The sequence below is a fragment of the Zootoca vivipara genome, chromosome 7 (genome assembly GCF_963506605.1).
Source record: "Zootoca vivipara chromosome 7, rZooViv1.1, whole genome shotgun sequence".
NCBI lineage: Eukaryota > Metazoa > Chordata > Lepidosauria > Squamata > Lacertidae > Zootoca > Zootoca vivipara.
The window spans coordinates 53,707,364-53,726,024 of record NC_083282.1 but is presented as its reverse complement, the minus strand read 5'-3'; the positions used below and the strand labels follow the sequence as shown (position 1 = coordinate 53,726,024).

General features: G+C 42.8%; 1 protein-coding gene across 2 annotated transcripts; it reads left to right on the top strand.

Moving 5' to 3' along the window:
- Window positions 1-1,865: 1,865 nt before the first annotated feature.
- LOC118088444 (chitotriosidase-1-like) lies at window positions 1,866-18,219 on the top strand. Of its 2 annotated transcripts, none has more exons than XM_035122108.2 (11): window positions 1,866-1,992; window positions 3,844-3,873; window positions 5,127-5,328; window positions 5,876-5,932; window positions 8,455-8,620; window positions 10,670-10,794; window positions 10,993-11,083; window positions 11,602-11,784; window positions 14,404-14,520; window positions 15,879-16,014; window positions 17,527-18,219. In XM_035122108.2, exons 1-11 carry the CDS (start codon window positions 1,968-1,970, stop codon window positions 17,805-17,807), a joined length of 1,413 nt encoding a protein of 470 aa, XP_034977999.2. In that variant the 5' UTR covers window positions 1,866-1,967; the 3' UTR covers window positions 17,808-18,219. The 2 variants fall into 2 exon arrangements, with proteins under 2 accessions (XP_034977999.2, XP_034977998.2); XM_035122107.2 differs by having other exon boundaries at window positions 17,524-18,219.
- The last annotated feature ends 442 nt before the right edge of the window (window positions 18,220-18,661 follow it).

Sequence of the window (18,661 nt, the reverse complement as noted above, 5' to 3'; positions counted from 1 at the left end):
TGCCACTTAAGCTCACAATCTCAAAACTGGAAAGAAGCTGCAACTTGTGGCTGTTATTTCATGCACTGAAGTGAAATCACCATGAATCAACATATTTGGATGATTTGGACATGACAAAGGAGCCTCACTGTGGGGGTTTCCTTGTTTTCCCACAGTTGGGCAATGCAAATTCTGGTGTTCATGAGTAGACTCATTACCAGTTGCAATCCTTATATTTGACTACAGGTTGGTATCTGAAGAAGTGTGCATGCACACGAAAGCTCATACCCATGACAAACTTAGTTGGTCTCTAAGGTGCTGCTGGAAGGAATTTTTTTATTTTGTTTCGACTTACATCTGACTTTTGCTATTAATTAACACAGGAGTGGAGTCTTAGGGTTAGGGCTATATTTTAGTGATACATGTAAGCCTCTACTTTCTTGGATTTCAGATTTTCTTTATTTCTTTTAGTGGCCCATCTGCTGTCCTGAGCCCCAGGCCTACCTGGCGGCAAGTCAGTATGTCAAGTCCTTAGTCCAAGGTCAAGCCACGTGTCCAAAGTCCAAATCGAAGCACCATCTGACAGAGATCCTGGAGCATCCAAACTGAGGTCCATCAACATGGGCAGTTGAGAAGACACAGCATCTTAACTCTGCTTCCCTTGTGTACTTTGCATGCTGACTGCAACACCTGGGCTTAATGAGGCATGTGACCCTCACCTGTTCCAATCTTACTCCAGCTGAGGAATCACATCCCTCCTCCCAGAGCTAGCAAACCCCACCTGGCCAGCTAGAGAGCTGGGCTGTGGACTCTTGCCTGCCTCAGCCTCCTGGAGCTCCCCACCCACTGCTTCCTATGCCTCAGAGCCCAACGTGTGAGAATCATTATGGCTCTGTTGATGGGTCCTGCTGCTTTGGTTCCTGTGGACTTGACCTGTATCCCCTCATCATCCTCCATCACCCCATGAGTGCTTCTTATATCAACCTCTCATTTCCCATCCCCAGCTTGCCCCAGTGTGTCCCAGTCCTAGCCACACCCCTCAGTGGGGTCTTCTTCCTCTTCCCCTTGTCCTGCCAGTTCATGATATCTGCTCTCTGAGCAGGGCCGTCTTAAGGATATCCAGCGCCGTGGTGCGAAATACCTCCGCCCCCCCACTTGCTAGGCACCATTGGAACAGTGGCTAGCAAGCCTGCTGTTGCGAGGGGATGTGGCGGGAACAGTGCACCGAAAGGAGCCCTTTCATGTGCTGCTCCCGCCGCCCTGAACATGAGCAGCGCGCGGGGCTGCTGGGTGCCCCAGCCCAGCGCCCTGATGGGGAGGCGCCCTGGCGCACCGCGCCACTAAGCCAAATGGAAAGGACGGCCCTGTCTCTGAGGCTTTTGGTGCCAGATTGAGGTGTTTCTGATTAATTCTATGTGTTCCCTGTCTTGTTATGCAGCTAAACATGTTTTAGTCATATTTAAATGTGTGTGTTTTGTAGTGAACCACCTTGTGATATTGAATGAAAATGGAACCATATATATTTTAAACAAAATAAAGAAAAAACTCCCCCGGGGCTTTTTCAGTTCAGTAAATGTGGACAAGTTGGGGAGGCTGCAGAGACAGCAGTGCAGAAATGCTGCAGTGGAGAAAGAGAGAAAACCACATACCACCCTCAGTTGTCTGTTCCCAACAATAAGGAAACATCAACTTTTAAAGGAATTCTGATGTGAACTCAGAATGAGGAAGAAAAATAGAAGCCTATTTCCAAGAGGAAGATAATTTCTGAGACAGAGTAGTTGTTGGCTCAGCCCTTGTGTTCATCACCACCTGATTGTAGCATGCCTTCGTCACACACACATAGGGGAAATTCTCTTTTGATTTCACAATCAATCTTTTTGGGTGCGAGTAGCTATAAATGCCACAGGCAAAGTGAGCTGTGAGAAATTCTGAGGAGCAACCACCAGCTTTCTTAAGAACAGAAGGGCTGTGCTGAATCTGTACTCAGCATGGGCCGAGCATTCATTCTGGCGTGTAAGTTTGGCTTCAATAGCATGTGTATGTTGGATGTTGTTGTTTTACTAGATTTCACTCATTAAGATATGCTACTGTGCTCTTATTAGGAACGGAGGAGAACTTTGATCCAGTTCATACTGAAAAAGTGAGCATATTTAATTTGCACTTCCCAAAACAATAGGTCAGGCACAGGCAAACTTAGCCCTCCAGATGTTTTGGGACTACAACTCCTATCATCCCTAGCTAACAGGACCAGTGGTCAGGGATGATGGGAGTTGCAGTCCCAAAACATCTGGAGGGCTGAGTTTGCCTATGCCTGCAATAGGTAGACCAAAACATAGGCATCCTTCAAAATGTGTGCCTATCTGAATTTTGCAATGCAGTTCTCCAGTAAAATAGATTGTACAAAGCATGCAAATTCTCAGGTAAAGTGTGCACATAAATGCATATACAGTATTTGTGAAAATAATATAAAAATGCATTATCCTGGGGAAAATTGCTTTGCAAGAATGTGTATATTTGGAGAAATTTGTACTAAAATTCTGTTGAGTTTTCATAAGGACTTAAAATCACAAACTGATTTGGATTGAATCCAAAAAGATTCAATTACAGGTGCTACGTTTGCTTGTGCTGACTGATTTGGGCTTCAAGATTAGACCCCATTATTTGAATTATATTCTAAGGTACTATTCCACAGCCATAGACAACTTTCTCATGGTGTGGCAGAAGGTTTGTATTAAGTGAATTCTGAAAGAAAAGCAGATGGGGGAATGAGAGAGAGAGAGAGGATCTGCATTTCTTGGCTTTCTAAGTGAAGTTTAATTGTAAATTCAAATGTTATACTACACACAAAAGTCTCAAGGAGAATTGGGGCACTCCACCAGGTCCATGAATTACTTTAAGAATAAACCACCATTAGACTGTGTCAAAAAGGGGACTTCGGTTAATGGTGCAAAGGGTTAAGAGGCACACTGGTTGAAATTTCTCCTTCATCACAACTATTAAAGCTTGAGACCAGAAGCAGTGCCTTCTTTTGCTTCTAGTCATGTGATAAAAAGCAAAGACATCCTAACACTGTTTGGGAAAATATACCATCCATCACACTCTAATCTTTATCTGAATGACCTCAAAAACCTTCATAACATTCACAATCATTTTAGTTGTTGGTTATTGGGTTAGCGTTGGATGGGTGAGAGACTAGTCCTCAAGCTCTTTCAATAGCACAGGAAATTAAATGTTATTGAAGAGGGGCAAGCTTGAGATTTATGGGTTACAGGACATGTAGCCAAAATGATATCATTTGTCCTTCATTTTGTATATTCTATTGAGGGATTAAGTACCATTGGTAGCCTACAGTATTTTACAATACATGGCTGGACCTATTGTAAAGGAACACACTATGATGTTCAGGCATGTGGTTATTTGATATTGGTGTTTTAATCATTAGGACAATTCAACTTGGTGTTTTAGTCTATAAACCATTTTGAATTCATGTACGGGAAATGCTATTAGTGCTAATAATAATGCTATTATTATTAGACAGAGGTCCTTCTCCGTAGTGGCGCTCACCCTGTGGAACGCCCTCCCATCAGATGTCAAAGAGAAAAACAACTACCAGACTTTTAGAAGACATCTGAAGGCAGCCCTGTTTAGGGAGGCTTTTAATGTTTAATAGATCACTATGTTTTATTTTTCTGTTGGAAGCTGCCCAGAGTGGCTGGGGAAACCCAGCCAGATGGGCGGGGTATAAATAAATTATTATTATTATTATTATTATTATTATTATTTATTATAACAGAATCAACTTACTGAAAGGTTCCAAAGAATCCAGCTACCTGTCTAATGTCTTCCGTTTTCATTTTTCTCTAGGTTTTGCCATCTTGCTGGTTTTTCACTGCAGTAAGTAACCCTTCCAAGAGTTGTTACTCAGAAAAAGCCAAGTGAAAATCAGACAGAGTAAAGCTTGGATTTGTTGGGCTTCGTTAAGACATTTCCTGTTTTAGAATAGTCTACTGCATGTCATGCATGATGGAGCCAGTTAGACAGAGCCAGGTGTCAGCACCTAGCACCATAGCTGCCAAGTTTTCCCTTTTCTCGCGAGGAAGCCTATTCAGCATAAGGGAAAATCCCTTTAAAAAAGGGATAACTTGGCAGCTATGCCTAGCACGAACACCTGGCATTGGTCACCTGGGCATGATAGTTTGAACATACATATAATGCCAATCCTGGCCCAACAGCACTGGCTACCAATTAGTTTCCAGGCCCAAATCAAAGTGCTGGTTTTGACCTATAAAGCCTTAAACAGCTCAGGACCACAATGCCTTAAAGACTCCCTCTCCCCACAATCATCATCTGAGGCCCTTCTTTGTGCGTCCCTTCCGTCAGAAGACTGGAGGGTGGCAACATGAGACTGAGCCTTTCCTGAAGTGGCTCCCCCCCCCCCGGAATGGGCCTTTTCTGTAGTGGCTCCCTCTGCAGTGACTCACCTGGTGTCTTTGTCACATAGGGAGAAGAGGAATGGCAAAAACATTCCTCTTCTCCCAGGCCTTTGGCTAATTAAACAATCCATGGCTTTTTAAAGGGGGGTATTGTTTGCTACTATAGTGCAGACTTTTGGGTTTTTGTATTGTAAACTGCCTTGTGATCCTTGGCAGTAAATAAATTTATTTATTTATTTAATAATAGGATCAGTTTCAAACTTTGTCCCTCCCATATATGAAAGGCATATCTAAATTCTAAAACTGTAAACAACTTGTTTATCTATTTCCTCTCCACTTATCTACAAATATGGGTAGGCAAATATAGTAATGGAACAAATTCAGCCGCATTATTGATTGAGAAAGGTTGATGAGAGCAAGGCTGTAACCTTAAGGTGTTATGTCCCCACATTGGACCTCCATCATCAGTAAGGCCAGGATGGGTGGATGTTTCTGTGGAAGAAGGGAGGGCAGATCTGACCTTGGGACTCCCTCACCAAGAGTGGGGTTCATTCTCAAACTTGAAAGAGAGAGAGATTGGGGAGGGGGAGATAGTATGCCTCAGTACAAACTCCCAGGAGCTGTAGGAATGCAGAGTTAACAGAATATTAGCTCCAGGTAAATTATTTTGTCAATAATTCCAGGTAATTCTTACATGCACTTTCATCTTTGCAGGCTCTGCTTTCAAACTGGTTTGCTATTTCACCAACTGGGCTCAGTACAGACAAGGTGAAGGGAAATTCCTCCCTCAGAACATTGATCCTAATCTGTGCACTCACCTCATTTATGCATTTGCGGGAATGTCAGAGAACAAAATCAAAACGTTGGAATGGAACGATGAAACACTCTACAGGGATTTCCAGAATCTCAAACAAAAGTATGGAGGGGGCCGGGGAGGAAAGATGATTTTTTTGAATTTCCTAGAACTTATATGAGTGCTCCCATTTTCTGATAATAGGGAATTCTGGGCTTAAGAATTGTATAGAGTTTGGTTAATGAGATTTGAAGGTGGAAAATTGGTCAAGCCAACACCATTATATAACGCTGTGTCATTCACTGTTTCTAAGGAATGACACTTCCCCATGGAGGTAAAAGGGGGTGAGACCTAGCTGAGTCTGAGAATCTAACTCTGTGATCTTAACCTCTTCATGTACTAACTAGCCCTATGCTTGCTAGTAAGGTTTAAAAGCAATTTCCTGTGCTCCATACCCTCAAACCCATGTTGGGACTTCGAAAGAAAACCACATATGCATGATCTGTTTGTGTACACTGTTTTCCATGCAGCTGGGAAATATATGCAGAAAAGCTAGCTTCCATGAACAGCACAAATGAACTTCATTGGGAATGATCAGAGATATTTGTATGCTCAGCTGTGCAAGAAAAAAAAAACCTGAACTCTGTTCCTCTCTTCCCCTCCTATCTAGGAATTCAAGACTGAAAACACTTTTAGCTATTGGCGGATGGACATTTGGAAGTCAAAAGTAAGACTTGGGCATGGGATTTCTAAAAGAGGAACTTCATCGTGAGTAGGCAATATGTAATAAAGATGGGTGTTTGCTTCAGTCAAATCCTGAATGCGGAACTGAAATACTGTGGCTGCTTCAGAGAGATTTGGGAGAAGTCCACAGTGAAGTGACGTCCCTATGAAGTGATTCAAATTACATCAGGCATTTCCAAATTCCCAAATCAAGGTCCAAACCAAATCTTGTGTTCTGTGCCACTCTGTAGCATATCCCATTCCCTCTCCCTTCTCAATAATAATATGCATCATGAAAGTTTCCTGTTGGAATCCTAGAACGTCATCTTTCTATTACAGTTATTCATTCATTCATTTTGCATTGTATTGCATTTACTAGATGCCCAATAATGTGTATGTTCTGGCTAGTGTGTAAGGAATTCCAAAATAAATAAAAATAACAGATAACTAAAATGCAAATGATAACAGCACTAAAAGGAAGCTTAAAAATCAAAGCTGGTAACAACAATGCATGTTTTCAGCTTCATTTGTTTTCATAAAGCAAATGAAGGTTAAAATATCAGATTTAAAAGTAAGCATTAGAAAGGGTTTGTCTGACACCAAAAGGTGTTAAGTTCATTAGGCGAACGTTTATAAGAAGGTCATTTCTTTAGTAGCCACCCATCATATTCTGGATGGTGGAAGCACTTAGAGGAGTGTCTTCATAAATGATCTCTGAGCATTTGCAGGAACATACAGGGAATGGTAGTCATACCAATATTGTAGCATCAAACTGTGATGGGGTTTTAAAGGTCAAAATCAACACTTTGTGATTTGGGCTGGAAGATGATGTATTACCATAATACGCTCAGAGGCAGAGTCCCAGCCAGTACTTGCAGCCATTTCCCTTCCTACTCTCGATTTATAGACTGTATTTAAAATGAGCCCCATTTCCAATGCAATACACAGATAGCCAACATGGTGCCCTCCAACTATTATTGAACTACAACTTCCATTAGTCCCAGCCAGTGTTGCCAGTTATCAAAGATGATGGGAGTTGTACTCGAGCAACATCTGGAAGAAGCACATTGCCTACCTCTGAATTACCGTAATTTGAATAAGGCCTGAATAACAGAAACCCAAAATTCTACTCCATCCATGTAGGTTCATAGTTGGCACACCAGCCTAAGCTGGTATTTAAAGTTAAGTTGCCAATTTTCACGAAGGCAAATATTATTATTTTTAATTGGGTGGCAATGTTAAGATTTTTTTTAAAAAAAAACTGGAAGAAGGTAAACATGCCTCATTCCCCCCCCCCCCCAAATACTGAGGCCAATAGCTTCAGAATAATTTAAAGGTCACAGGACCATGAAATTGAAATACTGAGAACTATGCAGATTAATGTAAATCTTCCATCTCATGTTAACTACAGTGCTGAAAATGCCCACTGAAGCCAGTCCTTCATATTCATCTAACAAAGGCATTACAGTTGGAACATTAACTCTGAGAAGCATATGTTCTCAGAATAATCACACACTGTGGTTTAACTCCCAAGTCCATTCTTTGGAGACAAATCAGGTCAGGGACATGCTTTATGGAAGCAAAGCAAAAACAGATTGAGCAATGAAGTTCCTCCCATGGCATGATGGAATAAAAGGAAAGTCTGTTCCTGTGTTACATATTCTACAGGGACACTGCCTGATTTGCCCCGTCTCCAGTTGTAGACCTGTTCTTCATAAGATGGCATTGTTGGTTGGCAGCAGAAATACTGTAAGCACCAGTTATGCTTTTCCAACATTAACAACTACCAGTACACCAGAGTGTGTGTGCTTATGCAGCTAGCCAGTGTGGTAGCCTTCACCCTTCTGGTGCCTTCTGAATGTTTTGGACCACATCTTCCATGCATTGGACTATCGCAGCCATAAACTGTAAGAAATAACTAGGCAAATTTGGTCTTGATGACTGTATTCTCTACCTATCGCGGGTGCTGAAAAATTAGATTTATTTATTTTTTGCATTGGCAGGGGACTATTAGGGGTGGAGTGGAGACTTCCAACATGTACTGCTGATCATTTAACCCTACACAAGCATCTTTGTGGCTTTGGGAGTGATGAGAGGTGCTACAAGAGCCAGCCATGAGCCCAGGTGATGGGTGATGTAACCTCCAGTCTTGGGGTGGGGATGTCCAGATCTGATGGCTCCTCAGGGTCACTGGTAGTGCAGAGATCTGCTGTGGGCCCTGCTCTTCCTAATTTTCTTCTGAGGAGACTCCAGGTTTGAGGTCTGAGCAGAACTGAACCAGGACACCAGGACATAGTGACCTTGCAGTGAAGCAAACAGCAGCATGTTGAAAGACTAAAATCAAACAGTAAACGCTTGTGGGTGGGGAAAGTCTTCTTCAGCAACCACCAGAAAACTAAAAGACAAGGGTCCAGTGGATAACCACAGGGAGGATATTTTGTATTTTTAGCGCCATCACTGTCTCTTGGGTGCCAAACAAAACAGCCATGATGTGTATCTTTTTTACTTGAATTGCTTCCATTCTAGGTTCTCTGCTATGGTAGCTACTCCTGAAACACGTAAGACATTTATTAATTCTGTGATACAATTTCTGCGAAAGTATGATTTCAACGGCCTGGACCTAGACTGGGAATATCCTGGCGCCAGAGGCAGTCCTGCACATGATAAAATGCGTTTCACTTCCTTGGTTCAGGTACAGTAAAACTCAGCAAATCACCATCAACCAGCAGATCACCACCAACCAATTCTACTGTCTGGCTGCAGATTCCAGGGGCAACTTCTGTGCACAACAGGCAATGAATTTAATAGGAGTACCAGGGAGTGCTGCAAAGAGACAATATGAATTATTGTTTTCTCAGTGAAAGGATGGAATCAAGTCACAAGATTCAGTTGTTGTTGTTGTTGTTGTTTAGTCGTTTAGTCGTGTCTGACTCTTTGTGACCCCATAGACCAGAGCACGCCAGGCACTCCTGTCTTCCACTGCCTCCCGCAGTTTGGTCAGACTCATGTTAGTGGCTTTGAGAACACTGTCCAACCATCTCGCCCTCTGTCGCCCTCTTCTCCTTGTGCCCTCAATCTTTCCCAACATCAGGGACTTTTCCAGGGAGTGTTCTCTTCTGATGAGGTGGCCCAAGTATTGGAGCCTCAGCTTCAGGATCTGTCCTTCCAGTGAGCACTCAGTGTCAGATCCCAGACTGAGCCAAGGTGTTGTCCAGAGACCAACCCCTAGATTTGCCTTTGTCTCGGTTATGCAAGGGAAGTTGACGAACCATTCAAGATATCAGAACTGTGTATACAAATAGAGCCCTAGACCAGCAAAACTAAATTATGTGAAATGTGAAGGCCTGTGTATAAATCACCAGACACATCTGGAATGTTTTTTGAGACAATATGGAACAAGGGGCTTAAAGATAGGTTCCTGTGGCTCAAGTAGTGAGCTAATAGGTGGAACCTATAACATACAGGCAAGATAAAGTATTAATATTCTATAAGCTAGCCCTACAGTATGGTCTGAAGGTACATGAGGCTACCACCTTGCTGCAACTAAACAGGTTTGGATCTGGTCATCTGCCTGAATGGGTACCCACCTGAGAACTACATGTACTCTGCCTTGGGTTCCAGAACAGAAGAAAGGTGTGGGATGTAAATGTAATCAAAAGGAGTTTTCAAGTAGTTCTGAGGAAAAGTGATTGAATCAGTAGGTCCCTACCTACACTTCCGCTCTTTACTGAGAAACCTCTTCTGCTTTGATTCAATTTAGATTTCCCTTTTTATTGATTGATTTTAATTTGATTTACTGTATTTCTATGCAGCTTTTCATTCAAATGAATCCCAAAGCAGCTTACAAACAATAAATGACAACATGATAAACCATAATAGAACATCACAAATATAGCATAAATCGTATAAAATAATTAACAAATCATCAATGAAACAATTACAATCTATAAAACAGCAACTGAAAAATAAAGCAAACATCACAATTACAACAGAAGTCATATTATATGATTAACAAATCAATACGGCATTTATAATCTATAAAACAATATTAACAACTTAACAAAATAGCAGCTTTTAAAAAAGCTAAGCACTGTTAAGTTCATGCACACTCTCATAACTCATAATCTTTCACTCTATTTGGTTCATTAAAATAAACATAAAATACACATAATACACGTCAGCTCAACCAAATGCTGTACTAGCTAGGGTCCTCATGTAGTGGGTGATGGAGGAGACAGTGGGGCTCTCAGGCCTACTGCCAGTGGTAAGGTAGGTATTGACTCCAGGTAGCCTGCCCAGGTACCGTTGATGAGGAAATCACCCACATCACTCTCAGTAATAAGGAAATCTAAGATGAGCCTGTCCCTGGTCCAGCTTCTTCAGCTGCATCTTGGCCAACCTGGTGGCAGAGAAGGAGGAGGCTGCTGAGGGTAATGAGGGGGGTGGCTGGTTGAGTCCATCAGGCAGGAGGGAGAGGCCATGATAAACATGCTGTGAGAACCTCAGCAGGATCCTGAAGGCCTGGATGAGCTTGTACCCAATGGCTCAGAGCTGTGTCTCAGTCTTGGTGTCCATGGAAGGCATGAAGCAGAGGGCATCGGCCAGCAGGGGTGAAGCAGGAGGTGTGGGGTGGGCCAAGAAGCTAAACAGTGTGGAAATGGGGGTGCTTCCATCTCCTCCACATCCTTGAGCTTTAAGAGAAGGACAAAAGCAAATGTAATTACTCAACTATTTGCCTTAGGAAATGGTGAAAGAATTCCAGGCAGAAGCACAACAGACAGGAAAGGAAAGGCTGCTGCTGTCTGCTGCTGTGGCAGCTGGGAGGGAAACCATTGACAATGGCTATGAAGTGGACAGAATTTCCCAGTGAGTATGAACCATGAAGGGAAATTAATGGTGGCAACTCACAGGCAACTTGCATTGGATACTTGAGAACCAGTTTAGTCCAATAATTTCAAATCATGGTTGACAAATCATGCCAGTGGGCACATAATTGCCCACAACGCACCCACTCAGGATTCTTATGCTAGAGATGGAATAAACATATTGGAGTTCCCCTTGCAGGTCTCTGGACTTCATTAACCTGATGACATACGACTTTCATGGATCTTGGGAACGCGTTACAGGACATGTCAGCCCTTTGTACCCTGACACTGTAAGTGTTAAATATTTCCTAGCAAATTGTAGCCTCTCATTCTAATTGAAAGTAAAGAAAATGTCCAATGATACAAAGCAAACCCACTATCTCTTGGTCCTCTAGATCAGCCTTTAAAAAGCTCTTCATTCTGTGAAAGGTTTCCAATATGGAACTGGGATAAAGTTATTGGCTGAAAAAATGTACAAAAACAGATTCAATACATATTGAGATACAATATATGAACATTGAGATACAGTATATATTGTGATATAATGCATGCTTAAATGCCATTGTTATGGTTTTGCATAGTTTTAAAAATATTCATCATTGAATAATGTGGAAATGGGGTAGAATAAACTAGTGAATGGATATATGAGAATTTGATACAGACTGGGAAAAGACTTATGTCTCCATCCATAGTCCATTGAGTCATGGCTGGTGGGAAACTACAGGTCTGTGGAGCAACCAGAGATCTGAATAGTAAAACTGGGCAACGTGCATTGATATCATGCTTTCTATCTCATTGCCTCATCAAGGACAATGCTGTGGAGTACTGGAAGGGCAAAGGAGCACCAGCTGAAAAGCTTGTCCTGGGAGTTCCTCTCTATGGACGAACCTTTACCCTTTCTTCCACACAAAATGGGGTTAATGCGCCAGCCTCAGGACCAGGGACAGCTGGCACTTTCACCAAAGAGGCTGGATTCTTGTCTTATTATGAGGTAGGAAAGATGCTTAAATATATATATTGTTAGACTTGCCCCACTTCTCTAAGTGGTGAGATGTTCCAGGAGTAGAGTGCTTATGAAAGTTTGTGTTTTGCAATACTGGGTTGTTGCCAGGGGTTTGTTTTTAGTTTGTGTATAGGTTGTGTATAGGTGGAGGCACTTAAATACTGCAAAAGAAAGTTGCCACATCAGATCTCCAGAGCCCCCAAAACTCACCTCTATTTCGCTCTCCCTTTCTTCTTGTAGACCTATGTTACATCATCCTCGGCTGAAGGAGCAACATATGCCACTTCCCCAGTGTGGTCCATTATTAAAAAAAACTAGCTGTCCAACATTTTGTTCTCATGGGAACACATCTAGTGCTGTAATGAAAAAATCCCATTCCTAATACTTTTGCAGGGCCATTTGTAGTTACTTTATTCCCAGTTACTTTCTTGTGGGTGAAATCAGTTAATCAGTTAATTGCCATGTCTCCCTCTGCACTGTTGGGCCGGGCACTGGGATGGCAGAATCTGGAGGAAAGTGAGGAGAAATAGAGGGTGGGGAGGCTGGAACAGATGGAAGCCCTTCCTTTCCCACCACGTGGTCCCCTCTGGCTCCAGTGTGGAGATAGGACTTCCAGCTGCCGCCCCTCCTGAGCAGGTCTTAATAAGAATTCATTTTCTTATCTAGAATTAAGAGCATCTGCTACTGTGTTTTGATCATGGTAAACCCACTGCCTTTACTTCTCCCCACCCCAATTAACTAATTTCCTCAAACTTATGGACACATACTTCCCTTTTCTGTTCTGCTTTTCATGCCACACACATCCTCAGGTTTGTTGAGAAAGTTGTGGGCAAACTTCAGGACAGGGCTGAGAACACACAATCCATGAAGGTCCCAAGGGGGGTTATTGGGTTGTTGTTTCTGTTTTTATTAGGGATTTTGTGGTTTTATATATTGATTTCATTCTGTGAACAGCCCTGAGGCCCCCGGGTATAGGGTAGTATACAGTGGTACCTTGGTTTGCAACTGCTTTGGATTACAACCGTTTTGGATTACAACCACGTCAAACCCGGAAGTGCGTGTCCCTTTTTTTTTGGATTACAACCCATTTTGGGGGGATTGCAACCAATTTTTGGGGAGAGGCGCCATTGGCGAAAGTTTGCCTTGAGTTACAACCTGTTTTGGTTTGCAACCAGACCTGCGGAACGGATTATGCTTGTGAACCAAGGTACCACTGTATAAATTCAATAAATCATCCTCATCCTCATCATCATCATCTGCACTATACATTTAAAGCATCATACCTCTTTAAAGACTCATGGCTTCCTCCCTGCCAAAGAATGATGGGAAATGTAGTTTCCTAAGGGGGCTGAGAGTTGTTAGAAAACTCTTATTCCTCTCACAGAGCCACAATTCTCAGAGTGGTTTAACAGCCAATTTCTTTTCCAAGGGGCTCCGGGAATTTTAGCTCTGTGAGGGGAATAGGGGTCTCCTAACAACACGTTCGAAAGCACATCAAAGTGCAAGTAGATAAATAGGTACCGCTACAGCGGGAAGGTAAACGGCGTTTCCGTGTGCTGCTCTGGTTCGCCAGAAGCGGCTTTGTCATGCTGGCCACATGATCTGGAAGCTGTACGCCGGCTCCCTCGGCCAATAACGCAAGATGAGTGCCGCAACCCCAGAGTCGGTCACGACTGGACCTAATGGTCAGGGGTCCCTTTACCCTTTAACAACACTTGGCAGCATTAACACTGTACTGTGGCTGATGGAGACTCTTCAAGGTCCCCAGCAGAAGTCTTTCCCAACACCTGTCGTGTGCATGTGCCCTACCACTGAGCTATGGTCCCTCCTCAGGTCAACAACCATTCTCTGTCATATAATATCTTTCCAAAACTTCCTGGAGTAGCGTTAAAACTCCTATTTTGCTTTACTTATTTTAAGGGTTAAGGCACCTGATACAGACAGCTTTAAGAGAAGCCTGTTGCATCAGGCCAATGGCTCATCCAGTCCAGCATCCTGTTCTCATAGTGGCCACCAATATGCCTCTTTGAGACCTGCAAGCTGAGCATGGCCACCTGCAATTTCCACCACCTACCTATTATTCAGAGACACAATGCCTCTGACAGTGGAGGTGGAAGATAGCCATTGTGGCTAGTAGCCATTGGTAGACTTGTCCTCCATGAATTTGTCTCTCTGAAAACCATCCAACTTGGTGGCCATCACTGGTTGGTGAGGGATCACATTCCATAGTTTTACTATGTGCTGTGCAAAGAAGTGCTTTCTTTAATCTGTCCTAAATCTTTCACCATTCAGCTTCATTGAATCTCCATGAATTCTACTGCATGAGAAAGGGAAAAGAACATTTCTCTATCCACTTTCACCGTGTCGTGCATAATTTTATAAACTTCTGTCATGTCATCTTTTCTCTAAACTAAATGCCCCCAAATGCTGAAACCATTCCTCATACGAGGAAACTTGCTCCATCTCCTTGGTCATTTTGACCTGCCCTTCTTGCAATTGCAACAGGCTCTGATTTCTACACCTCTGTAATGGGGAAGTTTTCTAACCTCAAGTGTCTCGATTCAACCATGTGGTAACACGCCCATGCTCTAATCTATTTTGTTTCAGATCTGCAACTTTAATAAAGGTGCTACCACAGCAGTGATTCCAGGGGGGAATGCTCCCTATTCCTTCAAGGGAAACCAGTGGGTAGGATACGACAATGTGGACAGCATTAAAACTAAGGTAACAATTATACATATATTTGCTTTTATCCTTACAAAACATTTAGTGGAGCTCAGTCAATGTTATGCTTCAAAATCGTTACCTAGTAAACATGCTAGCAAGCTACATAATTACTAGATAGGAAAGATACTAGGTTGTTTAAGGACTACTTTTCTGTGTAGAATGCAATTTCCAACAGGAATCAAGGTGTATGGGGCTGCACTGAGGAGGAATGGAGGGAGCTGCCCCCCCCCCTTTCCCCGAACCTTCCCAAGGGCAGGAGGGCAGTATTGATTTAGAACAGTGGTTTGCAGAGGGGCATAGTCCAGAGGGGAGAAGCTGGGAAATACTGGGTGAGGAACAACTAGAAGAGGAAACACCAAGAGAGAGACAGCTGGCAGATTCAGTGTCCTTGAGCAGTATTCCTGACCCGACCCGAACCCTTTCGCCTAAGACTTGACGGGCTTTGAGAGTGATAGAACAGAAAGCTCAACGGCAACAAGCTCAGATTACCCAATGTAGGTAAACCTTTACTGGGAGCATCACCATTTCTAGAGAGATATGCACTCCTTTGTCTTTCTCTGTGATTATTAAAGAAACTAACTGGTAAGAATGCTCCTTTCATTTGATCTGTTTATTACTGCCACCGGGGGAGAGATCTGATCCCCCAAAGCCTAACATAAGCTGAGGTTTACACTGCACATACTGATTAGGGTGTTGGACCTGGGAGACCATGGTTCTAATTCCCACTCAGTGATAAGCCTCACTGGGTGATTCTGGGCCAGTCACCATCTCTCAGCCCAACCTTCCTCACAGTGCTGTTGTGAGAATAAAATGTGGGAGAGGTAGAACCATGTACACCACTTTGAGTTTCTTGGAGGAAAGGTGGGATATAAATGTAATCAATCAATAGAAACACATGCAGTGGGTAGCTATGGTTCACCATGCTTTCCCAAGGACAAAATGCTTAATGTTGAACAGTAGCAGGGAGTGATGGGGTGGTGTTGCAGAGCTGCTCTCCCAATACTGACATCACTGTCGCTTATATGGGTAGGGTGGGGCGAGGCAGTGGTGAGGTCTGGATTGCATGGATGCCCTGATGGAAGTGCTGGATTGGCTCCAGCCATAAACTGCAGTGATGCTAGTCTCTGGAGGTCAACTCTGTCCCACGACTCCAGCAACTGCTCGTATTGAAATTGTCAGTTGTCATGATGATTTACTTTTGTCTTGGACTTTACTGTTAAAGGCAGCATACCTACAGGCCTCTGAATATTCTAATTTCCTTCTTAAACAGGAGCCATATTCATTGCCTTAGAGTGGTTCTCACCATTATTATTACTCCCATAAGCCTTTGAATCCTTGTTTTCTGTTTCTCTCAGGTCAATTATCTGAAGCAAAACAATCTGGGAGGTGCCATGGTATGGGCCATGGATCTGGATGACTTCAGTGGTTCTTTCTGTGGCCAAGGAGCATACCCACTCCTCCAGACTCTGAAGAGAGAACTTGGCACCACAGGTTAATCCTTTGTTATAATATTTGTTTTTCTTGAAATCCTCAGTCACAAGGCCTGTAAAGAACTAAATATTTACCCAACACTCTTACTTCATTCTGGCTTCCTGTTATATAGCAATAGGTAGTTGCACCCATGATATAAGAAGAAGAAGAAAGATCTCTGTGAAAAGGGGAGTTTCTTGTCTCCCTTTAGGCCTCTGGCTGTGCTTAAATAAACTTGTTTAACCTAAAACAGCTCTCTTAGGCTGTAAATTTCTCCTCCTCTTCATGCAACACACCAGGGAATGAACGATGAAGGCTGTGTAAGCACATAAGAGCCCAGCTGGATCAGTCCAAAAGCCTACCTATTCCAGTATCCTCTTACAGTGGCCAACCACATGCTTCTGAAATGCACACAAGCAGGACGTGAGAGCACTAGGTCTCTCCTACTGTCCCCCTCCCCCCAGCAACTGTGGGATGCTGCCTCTGATCTTGGAGGCAGCATATTCTCCCCATGACTAGCAGCCATGGGTAGCCTTAGCCTCCATTATTTCATCTACTCCCTACCTTGAAATCCATCTAATATGGTCATCACCATTTCTTGTGGGAGCAAGAAATCACATCATTTAACCAGCTAACCATTTCTGAATTTCCTACCCTTCATTGGGTGACTCCAGGTTCTAGTATTATGAAGGAAGGAGAAAAACATTTTCTCCACACCCTGCCTTCTGTTTTATGAACATTTCCCACACACCACTTCTCTGCACCAAACAGCACTTTCCCTGATTCCTTTTCTACTGATATTGAAAGGTTCTTGTCAGGGATGCTGGTGGTTACCCTCGAGTAACGACGCTCCACACCATCGTGTCTTTAAGACTTTTACTGGTGCATACTTATTTACAGTGCAAGAGATAAGAGAAACATGACTGTTCAGTCTTCATCAGAATCTCACAATGGCACTTTCCGGCTATGCGCCCAGCAAAGCGCCACCCCTTGCTCCTACGGGAGCCGGCATGCCTCAGATCAGGTGTTGGGGGGAAAGGGCGCCTGTCCGATGCTTCTCCGCTGGCCTGTACCGACCTGCTCACTTCCTCCTGCCCTTGACTGGACCCGCTGCTGGAGCTCTGACTGGTTGAGGAGGTGGACTTTATGATGGGGGGGGCTGTTCTCTGTAACTCCGCCCCCTTACAGTTCTCTTTGTGTGTGACTAATTTTACCCCATCCCCATTAAATTTCAACTTTGATTTCAGCACCGTTTAATTTCTTTCATTAATTTGGAACATGTGAAGACCACATTTCCTTGATAGAGCACAATCAAAGGCATACCTCACAGTACAAGCTTAAATTTGCCACAGCATCCTAAAAGTCCATGTGCACAGGACCCTTGCATGCGGTACCAGAAACAAGAAGTCAGCAGAAGAGGCAGTTGCATTGCTGGAGCTATTTTTGAGCATCGGCTCCAGATGTATACAGTATTTTTATTTTTAAAAAATTGCTTTAAAAATGGCTAAACTATCTATGTTATTCTTCTAGCAGCCCTGGCACCAAACCCCAGGCCTCCAGTTCCTGCTGAACCTTCAAGACCTGATCTACCACAACCTGATGCGCCACAACCTGATGCGCCACAACCTGATGCGCCACAACGTGATCCACCTACAGCAGACACCTTTTGCCTTGACAAGGAGGATGGGATCCATGCTGATTTGCAAGATGCCACAAAGTATTATATGTGCACCCACAAAAGGACTTTCAGCATGCCTTGCCCACCAGGGCTAACTTTTAACAACCAGTGCAAATGTTGCAATTATCCTCAATAAAGGGCTTCTAATATAGGCAAACCCCAAAGATGACATTCCGTTGTCTTCAGAGCTAAGTACTTTGCTGTCCCTGTAAAACTGCCTATACTTCCAATATGTTCATCTGCATATTTCTCCGTCTTTAACAAATAATGTTGTATAATCTGCTTCTGCTTTGCACCAAAGAACGACGCACCAGCCAGCAATATATGAGCACTTCATAATAGTTTGCTTGCACAATTTGTAACCACTTGCTCCCTATTTCTGATAATTTTAGCAAAAGAAAATAAACTCATTTCAACTAAAAGTTATTAGAGGCTCGTTTTGTTGCATACCTAGCAGGCAACCAGCTCTATGAATTCATTTTAATAATGACTGGTACTAAAACATGTGTTTAAACATTATCTCTGTTTGGTTCATTAAAAAAACAAGGAACAAATTTAAGATCCAAAAGAATGACATTTCTGCTTTTGCTTTAGTATCTAATAACTTTGCAATTCTTGGCTCTATGTAATGGCATTGGAAACATAGCTGCCAAGTTTTCCCTTTTCTCGCGAGGAAGCCTATTCAGCATAAGGGAAAATCCCTTTAAAAAAGGGATAACTTGGCAGCTATGATTGGAAACATTTCCGGTAGCTGTGCCCAGCATTTCTGCCAATAGATGGCACTCTACACTTCTCTTACAAAATACTGTTCTATATTTTATCAGACGGTTGTTCCTTTTATCTGAGTTTATCAACCATGTTCTTGAATTTAAACTTACAGCTATTTTGTATTCTTTTTTTTCTTTTTCTTTTTTCTTTTTCTTTTTTTAAAAATAAACTTTATTGAGATTAAAATGCATATACAAAATCTAAACACCTAAACAAAATAAA

Coding starts and splice junctions, on each gene's coding strand:
- LOC118088444 (XM_035122107.2), top strand. CDS start 1,968: ATGGGCCGAGCATTCATTCTGGCGT. Junction 10,795..10,992: donor GAAGTGGACAGAATTTCCCA/GTGAGTATGAAC, acceptor TTCCCCTTGCAG/GTCTCTGGACTTCATTAACC. Junction 11,084..11,601: donor GCCCTTTGTACCCTGACACT/GTAAGTGTTAAA, acceptor TGCCTCATCAAG/GACAATGCTGTGGAGTACTG.